This window comes from Bradysia coprophila, unplaced genomic scaffold (assembly GCF_014529535.1).
Source record: "Bradysia coprophila strain Holo2 unplaced genomic scaffold, BU_Bcop_v1 contig_138, whole genome shotgun sequence".
NCBI lineage: Eukaryota > Metazoa > Arthropoda > Insecta > Diptera > Sciaridae > Bradysia > Bradysia coprophila.
Genome location: NW_023503409.1, coordinates 7,715,993 through 7,732,914, shown reverse-complemented (window position 1 = coordinate 7,732,914; position 16,922 = coordinate 7,715,993). Strand labels below are relative to the sequence as shown.

Here is a 16,922-nt window from a genome sequence, read left to right as displayed (position 1 = left end):
GTTCTGGCCGACAACAACATTTCTTTGATAAAAACCAAATAAGTAGAAACGACGCAATAAGTGGAGACAATAATTTTTTTTTTCTAAGGGAAACAGTTATTCTTTTTCGTTGATTTAATTAAAAAAGTAGTCTCATCTCAGCTAGTCTTTCAACTAAAGATCCAGCTCGTCTTACTTTACATGCTTCAAGGAAACGATTTCTTTCAAAAATAGTGTGAGAAACCAACACTAGACTGCGCGGCAGCACAACTAAGCGGATGACAGTTTTGTCAGCTGATGCTTGGTGTGCTTGTATGCATGCAGTGTTTTATTGACAAATAATAAACGTAAACAAACAATTTTGAGTCCAAAGAGTTCGTTTCATCATGGAATTTGCAATAAAGGACAATTACGAAGAGTTTGAAATCAAACAAGAGCAAGAAGACTTCGAAACCACTTTCCAAATCATTGAATTCGAGCAAATTTTCAAATCGGAACCGTTGCAAGAAGAATATCACGATGAACGAAGCATTAAAGACGAACCAATCGAAGATACATTTCTGGACACTTCTGGCACACGACCTGACATAAAACTGGAACAAAGGGAAGCGGAATTTCAAGAGAATCTGACTGTCGATCCCGAGGATACGAAAACAAAATTTGTATTAATTCATCGTGATCACACTTACGCGCGTGCCTACCAACCGTTCATCGACCGAAATGGTAAACACAATCCAAAGATTGCAGAAATCAAAAAGTTTTTGAAAAGGAAAAGTCATCCAACCGGACCGAAGGAACCTCAAATTTGCGATATTTGTGGTCAGAGCTTCGTCGTCTGTTCCGCATTTGATCGACACATTCTCAGACACGGAAGTGCCCCGCATTTGCTATTCGAATGCGACATATGCGGGACCAAGCGTAAATTGATGAATCATTTGATGAAACACATGTTGGTCCACACCAAGGTCCACACAATACCGAAGATCAAAATTCCGTGTAAAATTTGTGGCTTATTGTACGAACAAAGGTATTTGACGACACACATGAGCATACACAACACCCAGCCGAGCCTGGAATGTACAATTTGTGGTAAATATTTCGCTACACGAGGGAGACTCACCAGTCACATGCGATGTCACAACGATAAGAAGAAGGCTCCATGCAGAGTGTGTGGGAAGCCATTTACGATTCCTGGTCCCTTACGCATCCACGAACGCATACACACCGGTGAAAAGGTATAAGCAGTTTCCCTTTTTCGAATTCTTAAGCCTAACTTCGTGTTAATCATTCCAGCCATATCTCTGCTGGATTTGCGGTCTAAGATTTCGGGCTTTAACCACATGTAACACTCATCTAACGGTGCATTGGACGGGAAAGAATTTCCCTTGCAAGCAATGCGATGCAAAATTCAAAAATCCCAATTGTCTGGATACTCACAGAAGGAAAGTTCACTGTCCGAAAACTATGAAAGTGAAACCCGTGGTTACTCAGACACACCGAACAATCAAAGTACCAGCTGCTTCGAATATTCAGCCGGCTATCAGTCGGCCGAATGTTTGTGTATCGAATCGAACGTATTCTAAAAAATTACAAGGACTGAACCATTCTTAAATTCTTAATTATTTTCGATACGTTACGCAAGCGAAGGCTGTGTAATAGGTCAACTCATGGCAAATAATTGATGTACATGGTGAATATATCCTAAGACTTGTCTCGGTTTCCTTTGAAGTTTTCATAACCAAAAAAGAATGAAGCGAATAATCTCTGCAAAAAATTCCATTTATTCTTTAATCCCACAACCTTGATGAATATGACAATATGCCTAAGTGTTTCTAACGCATGACATACATATCGATCACTATTCACCGTAGAGTGTGTGTTTGTTTGTGTATTGGAGGCAAGTAGGAAGTCGTTCCACACGGAGAGCGTTTTGTTAAGAAAATCACTAAATCTGTCACTTCAATGATGACTGATACAAAATCTATTACTTCTATGATTTCTATTACTCCACCACTTCGATCAACAGTCAAATCAGCGAATTATTACATTGCAGAGTGACCTCGTGCACTTCCACTATATTATTCGAAAATGCTCTTGATGGTCACTCAGATGCGATATGTGTCATCGTCTGATTCAGGGCGCCACAATCACATCCTAGGCTTTCAGCTAATCCCCAAATATGCACACCTGCCATAACCGGTTCGAATTCGGCATATCGTGACAATACAAAGTGCTTGTAAAATACAGAGTACATGTGATCATGCCTGTGTGATTACATGAATACATTGCTATTTTGCAAGTATTTTCCACGTATTTTTCACGATCTGTGTGAATTTTTAATTTTACCCGTAAGTTAATTGCAGTAGCTCAGTGTGAATAGTCTTCATGATAAAGTATACGCACACACTGCAAATATCACCGGTCTCTGGGGTATACGATTTACTTTCTGATCAGGGCCTACTTTTCGAAAACGCGTTTCTCAAATTTCTAAAAGTTTCTATTTCTAAAAAAGTTTATAAAATTACTTAAATTTTTTTCAAGAAACTTTTTAGCCCCGTACGAAGTACGAAGGGGCTTATAGGATTACGATGCCGTGTGTAATTGATGGAATTCGAAGCAGACGGTAAGGGCAAAGTGTTTGCCTATGTTCATAGATGACGAATCCGCAATACAAATTTGGGCCGTCTGTCCGTCTGTCCGTCTGTCCGTCACGTCGATATCTTGAGTAAATCAAATCCGATTTCAAAATTTTTTTTTTCCCTGAAAGATAGTCAAAATAGTGAGGCTAAGTTCGAAGATGGGCATATTCGGGTCGGCCCTTCGTGAGTTAGGGCCACCTAAGTGATTTAAGGTCTTTTGGTGATATTTATGGCAAAATAAACGATGGAAATGTAAATGACACGGCAAATGATAGGTATTGTTAATACCAATCCAGGAAAAAAAAGTTTTTTAAAATCGGGTGAGTGGACCGTGAGTTAGGGCCTTAGAAGTGAAAAGCTGCTAGGGCCCTATGTGTATTTTACATAGAACTCAAGTAAATTTAATCCGTTTTCCGTAATTTTTGTTTCATTTGGAAGGTAATCGAACGCCGAATAGAAAGTTGTTGAAAAAAAAATTAAATTTGGGTCCTTGGACTAAGGCCACTACTAGGGCCCTATGTGTATTTTACATTGAACTCGAGTAAATTTCATTCGTTTTTCGTAATTTTTGTGTCATTTGGAAGGTAATCAAAGGCCGAATAGAATGTTGTTGAAAAAAAATTAAATTTGGGTCCTCGGACTAAGGCCGCTACTAGGGCCCTATGCGTATTTTACATACAACTCGAGTAAATTTCATCCGTTTTTCGTAATTTTTGTTTAATTTGAAAGATAATCGAACACCGAATAGAATGTTGTTGAAAAAAAAATTAAATTTGGGTCCTCGGACTAAGGCCGCTACTAGGGCCCTATGCGTATTTTACATACAACTCGAGTAAATTTCATCCGTTTTTCGTAATTTTTGTTTCATTTGAAAGATAATCGAACACCGAATAGAATGTCGTTGAAAAAAAAATTAAATTTGGGTCCTTGGACTAAGGCCGCTACTAGGGCCCTATGTGTATTTTACATATAACTCGAGCAAATTTCATCCGTTTTTCGTAATTTTTGTTTCATTTGGAAGGTAATCAAAGGCCGAATAGAATGTTGTTGAAAAAAAATTAAATTTGGGTCCTCGGACTAAGGCCGCTACTAGGGCCCTATGTGTATTTTACATACAACTCGAGTAAATTTCATTCGTTTTTCGTAATTTTTGTGTCATTTGGAAGGTAATCGAACGCCGAATAGTAAGTTGTTGAAAAAAAAATTAAATTTGGGTCCTTGGACTAAGGCCACTACTAGGGCCCTATGTGTATTTTACATAGAACTCGAGTAAATTTCATTCGTTTTTCGTAGTTTTTGTGTCATTTGGAAGGTAATCGAACGCCGAATAGAAAGTTGTTAAAAAAAAATTAAATTTGGGTCCTTGGACTAAGGCCACTATTAGGGCCCTATGTGTATTTTACATTGAACTCGAGTAAATTTCATTCGTTTTTAGTAATTTTTGTTTCATTTGAAAGATAATCGAACACCGAATAGAATGTTGTTGACAAAAAAATTAAATTTGGGTCCTTGGACTAAGGCCGTTACTAGGGCCCTATGTGTATTTTACATATAACTCGAGCAAATTTCATACGTTTTTCGTATTTTTTGTTTCATTTGGAAGGTAATCAAAGGCCGAATAGAATGTAGTTGAAAAAAAATTAAATTTGGGTCCTCGGACTAAGGCCGCTACTAGGGCCTAGGCATGGGCGATAATGATAATGATTATCGATAATTATCAATTATCGATAATCGATAATTATCGACTTTTTTTATCGAAAATTATCAAAACAATATCGATAATCGATAATTATTGATATTTTGATAATTATCAAGATATCAATAATTCGATATATTGATATTTCGCTCCGAAAATCCGATATTTATAGGTATATTCCGATATATCTGTAGATTATAATGAATATTCAGATAAATATCAAAATATCGATATTTTGATAATTATCGAATTTCGATATTTTGATAATAATCGATAATTATTAAATTATCGATAACGATATGATTAATCGACTATCGATAATTTCTTTCGATTGATATTATCGATAATTTTGAACGTCTCCCATCCCTACTAGGGCCCTATGTGTATTTTACATATAACTCGAGCAAATTTCATACGTTTTTCGTATTTTTTGTTTCATTTGGAAGGTAATCAAAGGCCGAATAGAATGTAGTTGAAAAAAAAATTAAATTTGGGTCCTTGGACTAAGGCCGCTACTAGGGCCTAGGCATGGGCGATAATGATAATGATTATCGATAATTATCAATTATCGATAATCGATAATTATCGACTTTTTTTATCGAAAATTATCAAAACAATATCGATAATCGATAATTATTGATATTTTGATAATTATCAAGATATCAATAATTCGATATATTGATATTTTGCTCCGAAAATCCGATATTTATAGGTATATTCCGATATATCTGTAGATTATAATGAATTTTCAGATAAATATCAAAATATCGATATTTTGATAATTATCGAATTTCGATATTTTGATAATAATCGATAATTATTAAATTATCGATAACGATATGATTAATCGACTATCGATAATTTCTTTCGATTGATATTATCGATAATTTTGAACGTCTCCCATCCCTACTAGGGCCCTATGTGTATTTTACATATAACTCGAGCAAATTTCATACGTTTTTCGTATTTTTTGTTTCATTTGGAAGGTAATCAAAGGCCGAATAGAATGTAGTTGAAAAAAAAATTAAATTTGGGTCCTTGGACTAAGGCCGCTACTAGGGCGTACAGTTACCCAATTATATTATGACTACGGTTGTGGGATTCATTCCTTTTACATCCTACACATCTCCCACATTCAATTGAACCAACGAATTCAATTTCATTTTTGATTTTGTCGATTGGCACCATTGACATACAAGTGGTTAGTTCTCATTATCTGCTTGTGGTGGCACCATATACTTTGCGTGTCCAAGCAGTTAAAGAAGTATTAGGTAGCGTCAATCAAAATTCTGAAAGAACAGTTTAGATCAAATCTGATTTGATCGCAAAGGCAGTAAGCAATTTAGAAGGTTTTTTTTGTGCACTATATGTATTTTACATGCTACATGCGTCGAAAACGGTACTTTTCATGTTTCACGCACTAATTTCGACTTCCAAAGCATGCAAAAACCACTCGGGATAAAAAGATGAAATGTCTCGTTTTCGCGTGTTTATTGACCTCGGCTACGCCTCGGATCAACAAAATTCACACGAAAACCATACTTTTCATCTTTTAATCCCAAGTCATGTAAAATACTAATGCTTTTCTGATCTTTCAAACATGAGAAGGAAATTCGTGTGAAATGGGAGACATGTAAAACCCTAATGAAATACATGTAGAATGAATGGAACGAATTACATGAAGAAAACCAACAAAACCGTTTAAAACGTGTGTTGATTGTTGAGTTTAAATTGGACAAAATAGCAAAATTCTAATCATAAGATGTTGTGCAACAAAATAGCGATCGGCTGTACCTCTACCGTTTTTGATATCCGCCTTCTTGGTACATAACATATGCAAGATTCTTTTCATAACATTTTCATTGTTTCATTGTTCATTTGTCAACAGATTGCGAAGTGACATTTCAGTTATTTTTAAGCTTTTCGTAATATCGCAAAAACTGCAGGTTATTTCATTATCTTTGGGAACACGGGTTCTCCAATTCAAATGAGTGATAGGTCGTCGGATTCTTCTTTGAACTCTAGAGAAGTCACATCTTTATTTTTTTCGATAAATTTTGTTTGTTTTCGGTGCAAAGTGTTCAAAAGTGAAGGCACACAAAAAACCTTCTAAATTGCTTACTGCCTTTGCGATCAAATCAGACTTGATATAAACTGTTCTTTCAGAATTTTGATTGACGCTACCTAGTACTTCTTTAACTGCTTGGACACGCAAAGTATATGGTGCCACCACAAGCAGATAATGAGAACTAACCACTTGTATGTCAATGGTGCCAATCGACAAAATCAAAAATGAAATTGAATTCGTTGGTTCAATTGAATGTGGGAAGTGTGTAGGATGTAAAAGGAATGAATCCTACAATCCCATAGTCATAATATAATTGAGTACCTGTAGGGCCCTAGGTGTATTTTACATATAACTCGAGCAAATTTCATACGTTTTTCGTATTTTTTGTTTCATTTGGAAGGTAATCAAAGGCCGAATAGAATGTAGTTGAAAAAAAAATAAATTTGGATCCTCGGACTGAGGCCGATACTAGGCCTATGTGTATTTATACTCAATAAATTAAAATTTTAGGGCTATTTGAAAGTTTTGTTTTATTTGAAAGGAACGTCGTACGGGGCTTCGTAATTGCGCTATGCGCAATTTCTAAGATGTACACATTACATAATAATTTTACTTTAACTACTTTAACCGGCGCATAGGCTTACGGTCAAAGTAGGGTGACAGACGCACTAGGGTCACGTACGCAATAGATATACGGGTTTGTACGGGGCTCAGTCGCAGCAAACGCTCCGACTGTTCTGATGGCTCGTTTAGATATTTAAGAGATTTTAGAAACTTTTAGAAATTTGCGAAACGCGTTTTCGAAAAATAGGGCCTGTTTCTAATAATTGTTTGCAAAATTATCATCAGTCAGAGCTTGTCACTTTTCTTGCTATCGTTGTCGATAACAGATGACAGCAGTTTGCAACAGGTTAACAATAGTTATTTATATGCTTCCTACTGCGGGACGAAAGAAAAAATGACAAGCTCTAACTGATGAGGTCTTATGTAGCAAAAATATGTTCAAAAGAAATGAAGTAAAAGATTTCTGAAATCAATCTCTGAAAATCTTCGATCAAATGAAGTATTAGTTTGAATAGTAAAACTGTTAATATGCCTGTCCTGACAGATTAAAGGTCTTGAAGGAGTCGACTTTGCATCAAACACATTGTAATCAGAAGGTATAACAAAATTGATGATTATTTTCATCGATGTTAACGATTGCCATTTTTGTAGTGAGTTAAAATTTTAAAAAGATTTTTCTTCGATCGAAAGTTCTGTGATGATTGAATTTTGAGTGTTTTTTTTTGTAACATCAAAAGTGGCGATCTGCGAGACCATCTAAGCGTTTACAACCATGACTTACTGTTATTTACTGGTGTAGAAATGTATGAAGAAGGATGGAAAAGAAAATGGCAATCTTAGCTCATGCAATCCATTGCTGTAAAAAAAGAGTGGAAGATGGAGTCTCTTTACCGAGTTATGTGCTTATATAACGTGCTTCTAGGTAAATGCAATTGTTGCGAGTTCTGGAATCTAATACGCTAAAATAGTATTTTACATGACTAGGGATAAAAAGATGAAAAGTGAGTTTTCGTGTGAATTTTGTTGATCCAAGGCGAAGCCGAGGTCAATAAACACACGAAAACGAGACTTTTCACTTTTATCCCGAGTTATGTAATGGATTTTACATGCTGAGGGCGTCGAAAGACGTGCTTCAAACATGAAAAGTACGGTTTTCGACGCATGTAGCATGTAAAAAACTATTGTCTGCAGATACTATGGTTTCATTGTCAGATTTTTTAAGAAAAGTTGTGAATGCCGTAGTAAGGGAGAATCAAAAATAAAACAATCGAGCCACATATATCGCGCTTTGTAATAGACAAAATTTATTTAATAATTTATGTATTCTGAATTGGCTTAATCCAACTAGCATTTTTTTTAATTTTTGCATTTCAATTTTTTTTTAAATATAATTTTTTTTCACAATTTTGATATAATGTATATAAGTTTTAAATAAATTTTATTTGTCACTTAACTGTTAAACATTACGACTAATTATTGTTTAATTCATCCACTTGAAAAAAAAAAATGTTTTTACTTTTATGTTTACATAGAAAATTTCAAACAAATTTTCACAAAACTTGTAAGTTTTCACAATTTTTAAACTTGGAATCCTCTTTTCCCAATATCCATGTGATCATTTGACGAGCTTTCATGCTGGCCCGCACGACTCCTCGGCTTTTATACCAATGTGCCGGCGAATTTTCACGCGAACCCTGTTAAAACGAAGAAGAAGAAAAACGATAAATATATATAGGAAGAGGAGCTATGTTCGTAGTAGGTAGATTTATACGTGCGTAGGTTACATTATATCAAATATCATCAACACTAAATATAAAAGGACATTGTAATATATGGAATGCGAATGAATATATTTTTTTTTGCTTAATTCAATATCAAATACTTCTCCCACTGCTTTTTCTTCCTATAAAAAAGCTCACAAAAGACATGGAGACTTCCCTTGCTGACAGATTCCGAACTGTACACTATAGGGATTTTTTTTTACCATATCCTAGTTAGAAATGCCTCTAACCTTCAGCTGACTGTACGTCACTCGCATTGACTTTGACTGCCGGTGTCTAATTGAAATCTTCCTCTTCTTTCTGTCCTCAATCAAAAAAAATAGAGATGAGTGGGTTACCGGAACTTGGTAAAAACAACCCCGACCGGATTTAATTTTACCTGGCTTTTGAGTTATCTGGCTTCAATAATTTAATTCGGGTCGGTCGGGTTTCGAATATCCTTGACCCGCTCATCTCTAAAAACAAATGTCTTCCTCTACGAGCTTCTAAACGATATTTATATCATTTATTCATTTCTTTCGACACCTTACGCATGCAAAATCCTTTGTAAAACTCTGGATAAAAATAGAAAGTCACGCTTCCGAGTATTTTTATTCACTTTCGGCTACGCCTCGGAACACCAAAATTCACACGAAATATTTGTCCCTTGTAATGTTGTGACTGCCGTGTACGCAGAAAGTCATCGAACATGTGAAAAATAGATCAATATAATCGTAAACAATAGAAGAGCTTATATTGTGATATTGTTTGCGACTCTATTGTTCACATGTTCGACGACTTTCTGCGTGCACAGTTTTTCGCAGTAAAGTCGCTCGATAGAAGATGTTGTGCTAAAATTTTATCTATCGGCTTAGATGCTTAATCGACATCTATTCCAAAAAGTAAGATGCTGTTACATTTTGACAAATACAGACACAATTTCACGTGAACTTAGTTAAAGGTCAATTTATTTTATGTGTTACGGCATGTTTCATTTTCATTTACATTGCCTAATCACGTAAAGCATTGTACTTACGAGGTTCCAAGTTGTTATTTGACAAGTGGGGAATACAGCCCTCCCCTTCGGGTCGGGCTGTAACACCCCACTTATCAAATACACAACTTGGAACCTCGGAAGTAATATACTATTACATACCAGCGCGCGGTAAAGTGCACGTTACATCACTGTTTGTAACTATGAAAAAGTCCTTTCTGGACGATAGAATGTGATAGTATGTCACGTTCCCTGCGGGAAAATTTGCTTACTCACTCTGGGGATTATTCCGTCGCCTTCGGCTCTGGACGCAAACTTCCCCCACGTGAGTAAGCGAATCTTCCGAACCATCATATCGATACACTACACATACGAAAAATTTGTTGTAATTGGTTGGTATTGGTTGAAATGATAGTAAATTCACCGGAAAGTTGGGTGTCGTATTTTTTTTGTAATTCGCTGGGAGTTTGCAGTACCGTCAGTCTTCATAAACTTTGGACTTTGCTGTCTAATATTTATAATTAAACTTAAATTTATAAAATAGAAGGAAAAACCGTAGTTTAAGATGCAAACAGCATCCTTCCTATGTTCATATACAAAAACAAAACATGTTTTACGTCGATATACAATATCCATTCCTTTTGCAGACATATATCGTTTCAATACAAAAATTCTTCATTCAGGTGAAATTTCTCTTATCGACCAAAAATTAATGCGATTCAGTATATTTGATGAGGAACATTATTCTGTTGCCGCTTCATGTGTTCAAAACAAATTTTCATTTTCTTCTTTCATCGCAAACAAAATGCTCATTTATGCAAATGATAAAACGTACGAAAACGATAGGCATAACATACGTATGGTATAATCAGAACAATATGCTCGGTTGAAACCATGCCACTTTCTTTAACGATCATGTGGAAAAGCAAACATAATATTTGCAAATGTGAATAAAAAGCATAATTTCCGGCATATTTCGAATAAAAGAAAGTGTACTCATAAGCTACACTAATAACACTGAGACAGATATCACCTAAAATACCGAATATTACACCCATATTTAGTCCTTTACCATCTGCATTTTTTATATCATACGGAAAAAAAGGGAAAATGGGAAATAAGAGAGCGAACGTGGTGTGATTCAAACGGAATTTGAAAGGCAAAGTATATAAAGTCCCCTTCTCCCATTCCGTTTCTAATGTGTTATTTAAACAAACCGAATTATACAGAAGAAGAAGAAGAAGAAGACGACGACGACGGAAAAAAGCGAGAACACTTGAATATGGATTTTCATACCTGTAAAATATTATTTTCCTTTTTTAGCCTAATTTGTGTTAGAGTACCAGCCAGCAATTCATCCACGTTGTGATTAATTCCAACTGACACTTCAATAAATTTTGCACGGAACGTGCAGGCTAAACAACGTCCATCTGAAAATTTCATGAATTCAATTATTATTATGGTTGTGTAGAACAAAGTCGTAGAAAGTTAAATATATTTTTAGAAATGGAATGGTCTCTCGGAAATGGCACAATTAAAATATGCAGAAATTTGTGTGTGTATGTATGCTTCCATTCTTTCTCTGCTCCACAAATTCATAGGCCGTGCCGTCGTATCATTAACTATATAATTGTACTGAATGTACTTACTGCTGAAAACCACCTACAAAAAGCGTAAACGATTTATGGGTTCAACGAAGACGAAATGATGTATTGGAATATGAAATTAAGAGGGAAATTAATTAAAATTGTACTTGAGCGTAGCATATGTGTAAGAGAATCGAAATTAAAGTGGTTTAAGGCATTTCGAATGATGGGTATATATCACATCGTTTTGTTTATATCAAAATGTAAATGGGACCGTACGTAACATATGAAATAAGTGAACGAAATATTTCAGCAGCAGGAAATCAAGAAGATTAATAGCTTAGGTATGAATTAGCGTGTACTACCTCTAGGGATTGAACCTTTTATAATCAGTAATTGAGTTACTCTCATGTTTCAAGTATTTTCTGGTACAAACTCTTTTCATTTAACAAAAGATTTGTTATACACAAATGATAGGAAAGCACATACCTTGGGAAGACACAGCTCTCGATCGAGCCAAATCAATTTTGTTTGCAACTAAAATCACCGGTCTAGTTCGAATTAAGTCCATGTCTTGAAACGAAACCATTAGCTGCTCGGCATGTGTAAATGAAGCTTTGTCCACCACTGAATAGACGATTACAAATGCATCACACTTTTCCAGCTCTTCCTGAAATGAGAACAGAACCAAATGAAATTATAGCACTGAGCTTTGTGGTACACATAAATCAAATTTATGTGAAGTAAAAACAAAGAAGAATATTTCTTTACGTAAAAATGAAATGTTTATGTAACGGGGAGGAACTGTTTCCTTTAGTGCAAATAAATGAAGCATGTTGAGGATTACTGTGACTCCGAAAGATAATAATACAAAATGTTGATATCCTAAAATAGAATGTTTGTTTATTGTCTGCAAGTTTAAGATACAGATGAATAATAGGTCGCAGAAATATTTAAATTTGTATTGAAACTCTACTCAGTTTTAAGTGATGTAGTTTTGCTGATTCGAATAATTTTTAGGTTTTCTTGAATGGCGGAATTTAGAACGTCTCCTGATGAAATATACATACAAGTGGCATACAAAGATGAAGTCATTTTCCAAGGCGGTCGGCACACATATCACTATAATGATTATGAGGACTAGACTGGTTCAAAACGAGCCATCAGAACAGTCGGAGCGTTTGCTGCGACTGAGCCCCGTACAAACCCGTATATCTATTGCGTACGTGACCCTAGTGCGTCTGTCACCCTACTTTGACCGTAAGCCTATGCGCCGGTTAAAGTAGTTAAAGTAAAATTATTATGTAATGTGTACATCTTAGAAATTGCGCATAGCGCAATTACGAAGCCCCGTACGACGTTCCTTTCAAATAAAACAAAAATTTCAAATAGCCCTAAAATTTTAATTTATTGAGTATAAATACACATAGGGCCTAGTATCGGCCTTAGTACGAGGATCCAATTTTTTTTTCAACTACATTCTATTCGGCCTTTGATTACCTTCCAAATGAAACAAAAAATACGAAAAACGGATGAAATTTGCTCGAGTTATATGTAAAATACACATAGGGCCCTAGTAACGGCCTTAGTCCAAGGACCCAAATTTAATTTTTTTTTTCAACAACATTCTATTCGGTGTTCGATTATCTTTCAATTGAAACAAAAATTACGAAAAACGGATGAAATTTACTCGAGTTGTATGTAAAATACGCATAGGGCCCTAGTAGCGGCCTTAGTCCGAGACCCAAATTTAATTTTTTTTTTCAACAACATTCTATTCGGCCTTTGATTACCTTCCAAATGAAACAAAAATTACGAAAAACGGATGAAATTTGCTCGAGTTATATGTAAAATACACATAGGGCCCTAGTAACGGCCTTAGTCCGAGGACCCAAATTTAATTTTTTTTTTCAACAACATTCTATTCGGCCTTTGATTACCTTCCAAATGAAACAAAAAATACGAAAAACGGATGAAATTTGCTCCAGTTTTATGTAAAATACACATAGGGCCCTAGTAGCGGCCTTAGTCCGAGGACCCAAATTTAATTTTTTTTCAACAACATTCTATTCGGCCTTTGATTACCTTCCAAATGAAACAAAAATTACGAAAAACGGATGAAATTTGCTCGAGCTATATGTAAAATACACATAGGGCCCTAGTAGCGGCCGTAGTCCGAGAACCCAATTTTTTTTTTTTTTTTTTCAACAACATTCTATTCGGCCTTTGATTACCTTCCAAATGAAACAAAAATTACGAAAAACGGATTAAATTTACTCGAGTTGTATGTAAAATACGCATAGGGCCCTAGTAGCGGCCTTAGTCCGAGGACCCAAATTTAATTTTTTTCAACAACATTCTATTCGGCCTTTGATTACCTTCCAAATGAAACAAAAACAATGAATTACGAAAAACGGATGAAATTTGCTCGAGTTATATGTAAAATACACATAGGGCCCTAGTAGCGGCCTTAGTCCGAGGACCCAAATTTAATTTTTTTTCAACAACATTCTATTCGGCCTTTGATTACCTTCCAAATGAACCAAAAATTACGAAAAACGGATGAAATTTGCTCGAGTTATATGTAAAATACACATAGGGCCCTAGTAGCGGCCTTAGTCCAAGGACCCAAATTTAATTTTTTTTTGCAACAACATTCTATTCGGTGTTCGATTATCTTTCAAATGAAACAAAAATTACGAAAAACGGATGAAATTTACTTGAGTTCTATGTAAAATACACATAGGGCCCTAGTAGCTTTTCACTTCTAAGGCCCTAACTCACGGTCCACTCACCCGATTTTAAAAAACTTTTTTTTCCTGGATTGGTATTGACAATACCTATCATTTGCCGTGTCATTTACCTTTCCATCGTTTATTTTGCCATAAATATCACCAAAAGACCTTAAATCACTTAGGTGGCCCTAACTCACGAAGGGCCGACCCGAATATGCCCATCTTCGAACTTAGCCTCACTATTTTGACTATCTTTCAGGGATTTTTTTTTTTTTTGAAATCGGATTTGATTTACTCAAGATATCGACCAGACGGACAGACGGACAGACGGACAGACGGACAGACGGACAGACGGACAGACGGACAGACGGCCCAAATTTTTATTGCGGATTCGTCATCTATAAACATAGGCAAACACTTTGCCCTTACCGTCTGCTTCGAATTCCATCAATTACACACGGCATCGTAATCCTATAAGCCCCTTCGTACTTCGTACGGGGCTAAAAAGCCGCTCGGGCTACACACAACTCATTTGTAAAATGCTCGACAATTAAAACAAAATTACCATCAAGAAAATATGCAACTCAGCATGATAATGTGCTAAATCGTCACACTTAACTTCCATAAAACCCACTGAAAAGTGCTTTATTAGGCATACGATGTGTAGTGTAATTTGGCCTGCGGTCTATATTTCGAGATAAACAGTTTTGCTGGTAACGAGTAATTTCGAGCCGCGCGAGATTACACATATTATAGTGGAATTTCGCGCCCATACATTTTTCAATGGCTAACTTGATTTAGAGAATTTTCACGAGTACCTGGCGATAAATTGGCGGTAGATTCAGTTGAGTATCAGGCACATAAATTTTGGAGATGCGAATTTATTCTAACACCCTAGAGCTTTGTATCAAGGATACCGGTATCCCGTCATAGAAAGTGTGGATTTTCCTTTTACAAAACGTTAGGATACCGGTATCCCAACTGAGATACACATATTTTGCATCAAGGATACCGGTATCCTTACTCAGAAAAAGTGGATTTTCCTTTTACAAAATGTTAGGATGCCTGCATCGCAACTGAGACGTTGCGAGATTCCTACCAGCAAGAAATTCCTTATGGGCGCGAAATTACACTAATAAAGTGGGAATTTCGCGTGGCGCGAGATTCCTACTTTAATAGTGTAATTTCGCGCCCATACAGCGCGAAATTACTACTAGCCGTTTTGCTCTAGAGAGATAGATTTCATCGATTGCAACTATAAGACCTCAATCAATAACTTAAACTATTTTTGTCTCCGTCCATAGCTTGCGAAATAATACCCACGACCGACATATTGGTCGACTACATCTGTTCTTCAAAGACCACAGATAGTCATCACTGTGTTCCGGGGCCGCACTGGTTACGTGATGCAACATTGGACATATTTAGCATATGGACACAACTTAAATTTTCTCTGAACGGTAACACGTGATACCAACGCACTGCAAGCATATGTGTGATCGTAGTGCCAGCTGTCATTAAGACAATTTTTCCACATTTTTTTTGTACAGTGCAGTTCAATACTCTCAATACTCTATTTAGAGTACCACTCATGCTGGAAGTGCGTAGGTGATACTTATAATTGATCTCCAAAATTTGCTATTTCTGTTAGTTTCAGATTAGTATCAAGGTTATCGCAACTGTGGGCGCGTAAATAATAACCTATAATCTCCAATTTCTATGTAACAGAGACACGACGAAGCGCTACCTCTAACTGAATAGGTATTATATAAACTACATCACTACCTTTTGCCCACGAAATGTATACTGTTGACATGTGAAATGCATCAAACGTAAAAATGGTTTAGTGATGTGTTTGCGTTCATATCGAAATCCATCAGTGAATTATTTAGGTTATCAACGAGACGAAAGCATAAACAAATCTTAAATATCGTTTGCATTTGTATTTCTTTCCACAAAAAAATAAATATTTTTTTTCCTCGAACTTATTTTTAGATGCTATCAGTGTCATAGATCTGGGTTGCTTCAAAATCCGTTGACGTATTGGTTGTTATGATATGTGGCTGGCGCAGAGAAAGATCATAAACATATGCATACGGTTAAGGATGCCCAGTCAATAATACAAGACAAAATCGAATATTTTTTACCGAAATTTATTGGGTGTAATGCGATTGAATTGATTTAAGTTAAGATAAATAATTATATTACCGTTAATGGCAAACGAGCAAAATGGATGCGAAAAAAAAAACTAACTTTATAAATCATCAACTGGTGAGATCAATCGATTCGGTTCGGACAGATTGTTTTACTTTGCAAATTCTATTCTTAACTCGCCAGAAAAATCATGTCTTATGATCTGACTAGAAATGGTCGGTTTAAAAAAGAAGAAAGAAGAAAAAAAAACGAAAAAGAAATACATTTTTATGGCCGAACATGTGTTAATTATTAATTATATTTATTGCCGCGCTCTCTACAAAGTGTATCTGGTAATAAATATTTCTTTTTGTTACTTTAATGTAGTTTTTCTCAACGTAATCTGATGCTAAAAAAAGAATAGTCAGAATACACACCATATATCTCGCCGCGTAATAGACGAAACTATCCACTATACGAACAGTTGAATGAATGTTTTCTTGTGCAGGTAATTAGAGCCGCTTTGCTGTTTATACCGAAAAGTTTCCTTCATTATTTAAATTCTGGATTCATGAAAAGTTTTTTTTTTTTAAATAAAATTTGTAGATGTGTTACGGTTGATGCAACACACTGCAGGCAATACAGTGGATTGACAGATTAGTATATAAGTGTATCGGAAGATGTAGACACTGGTATAACTCCATACAAATTTTCCTTTAGGTTTTCACGTTTGAATCTTCTCTTAATTGCCAGCAGTGCATTGCTTGA

The 16,922-nt window shown here is 35.6% G+C and overlaps 2 protein-coding genes across 3 annotated transcripts in view; one reads left to right on the top strand and one right to left on the bottom strand.

Moving 5' to 3' along the window:
* Positions 1-302: 302 nt before the first annotated feature.
* On the top strand, positions 303-1,666 carry LOC119073868 (zinc finger protein 723-like). Its single transcript, XM_037179738.1, has 2 exons — positions 303-1,214; positions 1,273-1,666. The coding sequence occupies exons 1-2, from the start codon at positions 366-368 to the stop codon at positions 1,588-1,590; spliced, it is 1,167 nt and encodes a 388-aa protein (XP_037035633.1). The 5' UTR covers positions 303-365; the 3' UTR covers positions 1,591-1,666.
* Positions 1,667-8,221: 6,555 nt separating this feature from the next.
* LOC119073866 (GTP-binding protein RAD) overlaps positions 8,222-16,922 on the bottom strand; it is an 81,798-nt gene continuing 73,097 nt past the window's right edge. For both annotated transcript variants that reach the window (XM_037179734.1, XM_037179735.1), the window contains exons 7-9: positions 11,776-11,956; positions 10,997-11,130; positions 8,222-8,640 (exon numbers count right to left, since the gene is read on the bottom strand). In XM_037179734.1, the coding sequence (XP_037035629.1) occupies positions 8,497-8,640; positions 10,997-11,130; positions 11,776-11,956 (459 nt within the window). In that variant the 3' untranslated portion in view covers positions 8,222-8,496. The remainder of the gene's footprint in view (positions 8,641-10,996; positions 11,131-11,775; positions 11,957-16,922) is intronic.

Bases quoted from the DNA above. Each gene is read 5' to 3' on its own strand.
- LOC119073868 (XM_037179738.1), top strand. From the start codon at position 366: ATGGAATTTGCAATAAAGGACAATTACGAAGAGTTTGAAATCAAACAA. The intron at 1,215-1,272 runs GTATAAGCAGTT...TAATCATTCCAG, and splicing joins GCATACACACCGGTGAAAAG to CCATATCTCTGCTGGATTTG.